At 29.7% G+C, this 9,853-nt stretch overlaps 1 protein-coding gene across 1 annotated transcript; it reads left to right on the top strand.

Moving 5' to 3' along the window:
- The first annotated feature begins 712 nt into the window (after positions 1–712).
- LOC108565489 lies at positions 713–2,799 on the top strand. The gene is made up of 2 exons (XM_017924994.1): positions 713–1,160; positions 2,413–2,799. Exons 1-2 carry the CDS (start codon positions 1,045–1,047, stop codon positions 2,678–2,680), a joined length of 384 nt encoding a protein of 127 aa, XP_017780483.1. The 5' UTR covers positions 713–1,044; the 3' UTR covers positions 2,681–2,799.
- The last annotated feature ends 7,054 nt before the right edge of the window (positions 2,800–9,853 follow it).

Here is a 9,853-nt window from a genome sequence, read left to right as displayed (position 1 = left end):
ATTTATTGAATTGATAGCAGTGTCTTCACATTTTAGATTTCATTGATTTACTCTAAAACTATAATAGATATAATGAATCCAATATATGCATATGAAAGCTGAATGTTTGCGGAATCTAGCAAGTATCGATATATTACTGTGGTTTTAGCCGTTTGGCTGTAATTCGTGTTCAAAGTTTAAAAAATGCTCGAAAAAGCAGTGTTTTCACATTTCATTGATTTACTCGAAAACTATAATAGATAGAATGAATCCAATATATGCATATGAAAGCTGAATGTTTGGAGAATCGAGCAAGTATTGATATATTACTTAAAAGCGAAGTAGGGATTTCAGAAAATGCGGAAGCTAAAGCGAATCCGATTATACGAAGGATAATAAAGTCTTTGGGGTTTTACGATGCCCGTTTTTTACCCTTCCTTTTTTTACTGGACACTAAAGGGCACACTCTTAAGTCACGAGAATAGATAAGGGAAGTTTCGCTTTTCTTTAATATATAGATGTTTTCATTCTTTCCTTTCGATTTTCGCGTATCTAAAGGGTCTTTCCGGTTTTCGCGTTGCACGCGATTTCCTCGAGCACTTGTTGGATGCTCACTCTTTGTTGTTAGTATCTCCTCGCAACACGCGAGTCTAAAAATAAAGTGTGCAGCAGCTATAGTTGTGGTAATTAGAGAGATCAGAGCATTAATGAAAATAATGTTTTAATTGTATCGAGCGGGGGAGTTCGATGTGATGGTCGAAACGGCGCAAGCCAAGCCGTGTGCATGTTTTCCGCACGACGACCATCGTTACACCATCACCGCGCCGCAGCAGCAGTAACAGACGACGCTCGCATTCGGCGTCGAAGACGCGTCGCGATTACCACGTGAGATTCAGTCAGTCAGTCAGTCTGTAGTTCGTCGTCATACATCATCTCGCCGACGTCTTCCTGCGGGAGTGCGTCGTGAGTGTGTTTTCCCTGGAGCAGCAGCCGCCTCCTCGGCACCTCCCGAGGACGGCTACCATCCTGGAGGAGGAACCTCCAGAAGAGACAGAGGACGGCAGGATGGCCCTTCTTCTTAGCAAGGACATCGAGAAAGACACCGTCCCGCCGCTGCCACCTAGGTACCGTCTCAGAGATCTCATCATGGGAGATTACGCTTTCAACGACGATGGAGAAAGGTAACAATCATCACATCACAATTGCACAATTTACAATCATCAATAATCATCTTCTGAAATTATATTTGAACAAAATAGATTACTTGTTAAATAGTTTCCATGACAACCATAGATTATATTGCATGCTAATATTTACGTGCTACTTGCCAAATACCTCGTAGAGTTTAATAGATGTTCAAAGTTTCCATGACAACCATAGCTTACTTATTATCGTAACATTTCGCTGAAGACGTCAAACAAAAATTCTGTAATCTGTAAAAATTTATCTCTCATTTTATATGTCAAAACATATTTAAAATTGTCGCAGGAAAAAATAAACACAAAGAAACATTCGTTGCGCGAAACGATAAGAACTCTTATTTCCGTATTCTCCTCCCCTTCATCCCCTTTTTTTCTTCTTCTAAACTTAAACTTTTCGTTTTTCTTTCTTTTTCACTGAACGAAAAGCTGAAAATTGTGATAACATTAACTTAAGTATAAATAAAGCTCGAGTTAATAGAACAAGGGATTAAATTCTAATTAACTGTAATCGAGTTACACGTGCACAGATTACCGAAATAATCCCGTCTATCTAAAATTAATTAACAAATTCTATACCATCAATGACGCTCGTAATTTAAACAAACTTTGCTTAAATTCTCTAATTAATAAATAAATTAATAAATTTCAGTTTTTTTTTTCTTTTGCTTCATTCATCATTTCGTTAATCTTTTCGCTCGAAATCTGCAAAATTGTATAAATATGCTAATCGTTTCGTTCTCAATTGTTTCACCTTTCATTTACATACTAATTTTTCAGACGATATTCGCTGAAAAAAAAAAACAATTTTTTTTTTTCGTTTAACCTAATTCTTAATAAGCGTTTTACATAATTTTATCATAACTAAATTAGAATTTCTTAAGCTAGTTTGTATTGCATACAGTTTTATCTACATTATTGAAATTCCATTTACAGGCTTAACTGATATCGTGTGTAAATGTCCAGTTTATTGGGTCAACTTTTGAAAGCGTTTTACGCGAAATGCAGGAACCCAGACAAACCCATCCGATTCCCCATAGTTCGTTCTTTCATTTGCATATTCAAATTCCGTTTTAGCCCAATTACTTTGGGCGGTATGCGACGGAGATCTAATGGACTCAATTAAAAAAGAAAGAAAAAACGTCCACTAAATCAACCGAATTTGTCACTTTGACTTATTATTACACTTATAATAATAAGAACGTAATCGTCGGCTATAATTAACTTTTCGTGGGTTCGGACTCTTCGCAAGTGCTATTGGTTTGGTAATGGAATTCCTCTTCCGGAAGAAATTCCAACATCAAACGCTGTTTTCGTCAAAGTCCCTTTACTCTTGCTCTTGCCGTAGCAACATCATCATCACAATCCAATTCCGGGCGCCTTGTTACTGCTACATAATGGACCATCATTTTATCGCCTCGCACCTAAAAGAACAAAAAATAATAATAATAAACTCAGATATACTTGTTACTTGGAATGTAGCAATTACTCTTGATTATTAGTATTAAAGATAACAAGTTTTTACACCAATCTCCAAAGTAAAGCTTGCGCCTTTTCAGAATGTGTATCTGTAACGATCAAAGATGGCGCTAATAAATGATGTAACTATGGTTGCAGTATCTAATTAGAAATTAATAAATTGTAATTATTCAATCAATTTAATTCATACTTAATATCATTTTCGAATAAAATATGAATGATGATTTATACTTGGTTATACTTTTTATGTGTTTCATCATCATTAAAAATTGAAAAATCTATTATTGACGTTAATATTATTACAAATGCATTAATTATGAAAATGGAAAAACGTCCAATTCACATTAATAAATGTTTTTGTTGTCATTGTTCGATTTTATTAAAAAAAATGATTTCAACCTATTAATATTTGATTGTATAACAGATGGCGTTTAATTATCGCAATTATGCAATTTTAGTTACATCTGGTCACTTAAAAAAAAACAACCTTTTAACAAATAAACTACTAACTAATTTAATTAGATTTTAATTATTACTTGTTTTTTAGTTCACAATTAATTCGGTTTTGGATTAATTGATGTTGTGTAATGAAATTTGGATTAATTATTAATAAAAATATGTTCAATTCACATTAATGAATGTTTTTTTTTGTTGTTGTTATTGTTCGATTTTATTAAAAAAATGATTTCTACCTATTAATATTTGATTGTATAACAGATGGCGTTTAATTAACGCAATTATGCAATTTTAGTTACATCTGGTCACTTAAAAAAAAAAACAACCTTTTAACAAATAAACTACTAACTAATTTAATTAGATTTTAATTATTACTTGTTTTTTAGTTCACAATTAATTCGGTTTTGGATTAATTGCGTAATGAAATTTGCATAGGATCAAAATTAATTTTCGCTTATCTTAACTGTAATAGGAAGTAAACCGTTTCGCAAATTGTCTTCTCTCTCTCTCTTACACACACTCTCTCTCTCAATTATCTAATGAATATATAAAGTCTACATGCAAACAAGTATTAATACATTGTATCGATTAACCTATCGTCACTATTTATACACACTTACGACTATTTTTATACTCGAGACGAGAATACAACACTTCCTCAATTGCAACTGCATTCATACAAACCGATTCATACAAACAATTTGTTTATTTCAAATAACAATTTTATTACTTCCAATATTGTAAATTGTAATTTTCTAATGAAGGAAAGCAAGTGAGAATATTAGACTAAGTGCAATTAATGTAAGTGCACTTGCTGTAAAGTTCGTCGTCAAAAGCAATTCGTAATAAAAGGAAACTCTTTCTTCTCCACGAATGTTTACCAGAGTTATTATTAATTCCTTCAATTCATTACAACTTTTTTTTTCTTTCTTGTCGATTCGCTTTTAATTTCAGAATATTGTAGGATCGATAGTCTTGCGACTTGCGCTCGATTAATAATTGAATCAAAGCGTCGTATACTAACTACGTCTCTGCATCTCCGAAATTAGTAAAGAGGGAAAGTTGTTCTTTCCTAATTGAAACTTCTTCTTTTCCAACTGAAATTTAGCTGATTCGAATGTAATTTATTAACGTTATTAATACCATTACGTTCGAACTCGTCAATTATTTAAAGCATTATCAATAGGTAATGAAGATAGGGGGCTTTTGCACTCTGGAAATTAGTTGTAGTGAGCTGGGAAAGAGATTAGTGGATTAGTACGTTATTTCCAATATTAATAATATCGATAAGGAGAGAATTAAGTTTTATCTTTTCGGGTCGTCGACCTAATAACAATAATCATCAATTAATTAGTTCAAAACTTTCCCAGTAAATTATTTATATTTAGTTTACGTTTATTTAAACTAGATGGCGCCATTAAAATAAATAAGAATCTTGGTGTAGCTTATGTTCAATGTATAAAACTAATTCCAATAATTAATACAAAGAAATTTTTACAAGAAAAAATAATATATTTAGTATCAATAATTTACACAAGATGACGCTATTAAAAAATATTATTATTATGTAATCAATTTTGAAAACGAATGTATAAAAACGTTTTTTTTTTCATAATTAGTTCAAATATATATATTTAAAACAAAATAAATCTTACAAAAATACTTCATTGTATAATAGATGGAGCTGGGATAATTAAAATAATGTATGCAACTTTAGTTACATTCTTATCATTTAACATAGGAATCTGGTAAACAAATAAATATTACCTATTAAAACTCTTCAAATTTCAAGATTTGAACATAATTAATTAATGAAAGAATGAAATTTGCGTAGTTTTAATATTATTTAAAACTTAGTTTTGATCTGTTGGAAAAGATGTAAACTATTATTAATTTTATGATATTATACAATTTGATTAATTAATAGAACAAATAAATATTACCTATTAAAACTCTTCAAATTTCAAGATTTGACCATAATTAATTATTGAAAGAACGAAATTTGCGTAGTTTTAATATTATTTAAAACTTAGTTTTGATCTGTTGGAAAAGATGTAAACTATTATTAATTTTATGATATTATACAATTTGATTAATTAATAGAACATATAAATATTACCTATTAAAACTCTTCAAATTTCAAGATTTGAACATAATTAATTATTGAAAGAATGAAATTTGAGTAGTTTTAATATTATTTAAAACTTAGTTTTGATCTGTTGGAAAAGATGTAAAATATTATTAATTTTATGAAATTAGACTAATTAATTAATCAAATTTGCTTAAAATCAAAAATTAATGTTATTCCACAATAGATGGCGCTATGAAAAATTATTACAAATATTGTTATAAATTGAATTTAAACTATTGTGAAAGTTGTAAACTTATGTTTATGTACGATATTACTGTCCATAAAATGTGTCGACTATAAAACTTAATTGAAGTGAGTTGATTTACGGCCGATAAACACGTTTCCTTGCTTTAAAGTTTCATTCTTATTTACTGCCAACGTTATTATTATTATTGCCTGAAACATTCTAAATTTACATAACAACGTAAAGTCGAACGGCGTGTGTTTTACTCTTATATAGTTTAGTCCTTAATAAAAGTAGTTTTAGCTTGGATAAGAGCCAATTCGAAGGTGTTCACACTGTTAATATTCAGAGCAAGACTGTTGTAACATATCGATTTGAAGGGAGCTTTTAAAACGTTGCAGGTCGACTTCTAGTAACATTTATGAACTTACATCTATCATCGTTTGGAATATAATATGTTTCTGCGTTATTCATCTTGATATCCATCATTAAACAGTGATACTCCTAAGATTTACAACTGTATTGTAGAAAAAAAAATCGATCGATTTCGATTCGCAAATCTCTCTTCAAATCCGGTTTGCAAATTATCGTTTCGAATTAAACCGAAGCAATTAGCGTTAATACCGCGTTCACGTACTTTACGTCTCATTAAAGGGTGCGTACTTCGCACAAATTACTTCACAAAATCAAGTGTGTTTAGCGGTGTGTCCCAAAACAGCCAAAACAGATGTTTCTTATACACCTGACGCCATCTATTAACAATCCATCAACTAACGACGATGTTGCAATTATACGTTGAATTAATTGGATTCTGGTTAAGCGTGATTCGTGTGTTGCATAATTACAACGTTAAGACATCTGTCATATTTTTAAAATTATGATTGCATGCATTGAATTTGCAATGATTTAAAATTGCTAATTCAATAAGTAAAGAAAACTTATAAAGCGATTTGTGTGTTGCATATACACGAAGTTGACTCTTCTGTCATATTTTTAAAATGATGATTTCACGTATTAAATTTGCAATAATTTAAGAAATGCTTTTAAAAGTGTAAATTTTGTTAATTCAATAATTAAAGAAAAACTTATATAAAGTGCGAAAAACGACGAAATTAAAGAGAATTTTGGTTAAACATGATTCGTGTGTTGCATAACTATAAAGTTGAGTCATCTGTCGTAGTTCTTTTAGAATTATGATTATGATTATATGCATTTAATTCACAATATTTTAAATTGCTAATTCAATAAAGAAAGAAACCTTATAAAGTGATTTGTGTGTTGCATAGACACGAAGTTGAGTCATCTATCATATTTTTAAAATGATGGTTACACATATTGAATTTGCAATAATTTAAGAAATGCTTTTAAAATTGTAAATTTTGTTAATTCAATAAATAAAGAAAAACTTATATAAAGTGCGAAAAACGACGAAATTAAACAGAATTCTGGATACGTGATTCGTGTGTTGCATACCCACAACGATAAGACATCTGTCATATTTTTAAAATGATGATTACACTTATTGAATTTGCAATAATTTAAGAAATATTTTTAAAACTGTAAGTTTTGGTAATTCAATAAATAAAGAAAAACTTATATAAAGTGCGAAAAACGACGAAATTAAACAGAATTCTGGATAAACATGATTCGTGTGTTGCATAACTATAAAGTTGAGTCATCTGTCATAGTTCTTTTAGAATTATGATTAGATGCATTGAATTCGCAAAAATTTAAAGAATGGATTTAAAATTGTTAAGTCAATAATTAAAGAAAACTTATAAAGCGATTTGTGTGTTGCATATACACGAAGTTGACTCATCTGTCATATTTTTAAAATGATGATTTCACGTATTAAATTTGCAATAATTTAAGAAATGCTTTTAAAAGTGTAAATTTTGTTAATTCAATAAATAAAGAAAAACTTATATAAAGTGCGAAAAACGAAGAAATTAAACAGAATTCTGGATAAACGTGATTCGTGTGTTGCATAACTACAAAGTTGAGTCATCTGTCATATTTTTAAAATTATGATTACATGCATTGAATTTACAACAATTTAAGGGTTGAGCTTAAAATTGAAAATCTTATTAGTTCAATAAAGAGAAAATACTTAAAAATTGAAGTGACATTTTACAATTATTGCCATCTATTAATAGGCCGTCAACTATCCAAAATTTCAATCATTTTTCACCTATTTCTTAATTAACATTATTTTACTAATTTTCTAATCAATTATAAGCTTTAAATTTATAATTATTTTCTTTTTTAATTAATTTTATTCCATTTGTCAAATGGTGTAATATAAGTTGCATAACGATAAAATTGTAATTCGCAACAAAGTTCTTACAAATTTTTATTAACCGCTCGTATTTTGAAGAAACGACAGCTTCTTTGCTCACAATTTATTAACTTAATAAAAAAGCAGACGTTTCGCAAGTGTATTATAAGAAGTAAGGAGAAAAAACTGAATAAAACGAAAGAAAATGAAGAGCGGGTAACACGTGGAGAAAACGCAATAAAATGGAAATGTAATAATAAGCAGGCTGCGAAAAAAAAAACAAATTTAATACAAGATGAATTTCCACGAAAACTACTAACAACGTAATCGTTTAATAAAGTACACGAAATTGATTAAATTCAAAACATTTTTCTCGATTTTCAATTTTGTTTTTGCAGATATTGTGACCTTTTGTTAGCAGAGTAAACGAGTGCGTTTGTTTTTGTTCATTTCGTTAATTAGTCATTTGTTTTCTGCGCATTTGTTTGACACAAAAAAAAAATGAACAAATGAGTTACGTTTTGACATCGTTATTTTATTTATAATTGGATCGAAAAAAAAAATTATGAAAAAAACATAGTGAGCTAATGTTTTTGTTTTGTTTGTTATTTGGTTGCTAGGATGTAAAAATAAATGGAATTTTGTTGCGAAAATATATCAGGAGGCTTGGAGATATCGGACAAGCAATGAGGGTTCATAATGTATTCAAAATTGGGTCAAGAGATCCTTGAATAATCAAAAAAAAAATATAATAAAAATTCACATGTGTGAATTTTATTAAATTAAAAGAAAAAAAAAAACTTATAAATTTCTTAATTATCTTTAGGTAAATTCAAGAAATGTTAAATTACCCAAAAATAATATAATTTAATTATAATTAACAACATTTTTTTGAAACTTTCTAAATTTTAAATTCTAAAAATTTCTCACATTTTTTTTTTTTAAAGAATAAAACGAAAACTTAATTAGAATTGAGATAATTACAGCAATCGTAAACGTCTGATAATTTCGTAATGCTAATTCTCTCCGCGAAAGGCTTGAACTTCGTTAATTCTTTTGTTTTCTTTCCCTCTTCTTTTGTTTTCTGAATGCCGACGCGATGTAAAATGCGAATTTTAACGGAGACAATTCGCGAAAATAGAGTGGCCTTTCTCTCATTTTTTTTTGTTTATTTGAGGGAGTAACGAGAGGGGGAGGCGAAGGAATAAAATGAAAACGCTCAAACCTAGAAATGAAAATAGCTTTTAATCTTGGCAGTGAAATCGTAAACGTTCCTCCCGCAGCGCCAGAAACATCTGCTTTTATTGCATCTCACATTTATTTCAACGGAAAAGTCTCAATTATTATTATCAAATTTCTCAATTACTGTAAATGATAGGAATGATATTAAACGTAGAAATTAAAGATGAATATTTGAGGAATCGAATGCGTTTGGTGTTATGTTTCTAAATGTAAACGATTGGCTCAAATTTATTGTCCAAAATAAAGTAACGAAAAATTAAGCGTTGGTAACAATTGCATAACGATTATCATCTTAACCCTGCAGCAATTGCAACGAAGAATGCCGTGACTACACTAATTAACACGTTAAGAGGTGTGCAATGATAGTGGCGTGAAAGTACAAACGTAACGGAGATGGACAAAGATCAATCGTTTAATTGAGGCGTTCATCAATTCTCGTTTCGTTTCGAGCATGAAATGAGAAACGGATCTATTTATAACTGCTTTAAATAACTGAAGGCGGTGGTAGGTTAAGCCCGTCTGAACATAATTCTGCAGACTTCATTCATTATTTCCAACTTGATCGATGATATTCGCATCGAACTGATATCGACTATTAACTTAACATAGACAGAAAGTTTGAAATGATATTAGTGATTTCATTAGCAGTGTTTTCACATTTCATTGATTTACTCGAAAACTATAATAGATAGAATGAATCCGATATATGTATATGAAAGCTGAATGTTTGGGGAATCCAGCAAGTATAGATACGTTCCTGTGCTCTTATCCATTTTGCTGTAATACGCGTTCAAATTTGAAAAAATGAAATTAAAACGTTAAAAAAAGCAGTTTTTTTATATTTCATAGATTTACTCGAAAACTATAATAGATAAAATGAAGCCGAAATATGCATATGAAAGCTG

The sequence above is a fragment of the Nicrophorus vespilloides genome, unplaced genomic scaffold (genome assembly GCF_001412225.1).
Source record: "Nicrophorus vespilloides isolate i.1.1-1 unplaced genomic scaffold, Nicve_v1.0, whole genome shotgun sequence".
NCBI classification, from domain to species: Eukaryota; Metazoa; Arthropoda; class Insecta; order Coleoptera; family Silphidae; genus Nicrophorus; species Nicrophorus vespilloides.
Note: the sequence above shows the minus strand (reverse complement) of the source record. Positions and strands in the feature narration are given on the sequence as shown.

Coding starts and splice junctions, on each gene's coding strand:
- LOC108565489 (XM_017924994.1), top strand. CDS start 1,045: ATGGCCCTTCTTCTTAGCAAGGACATCGAGAAAGACACCGTCCCGCCG. Junction 1,161..2,412: donor TTCAACGACGATGGAGAAAG/GTAACAATCATC, acceptor AACTTTTCGTGG/GTTCGGACTCTTCGCAAGTG.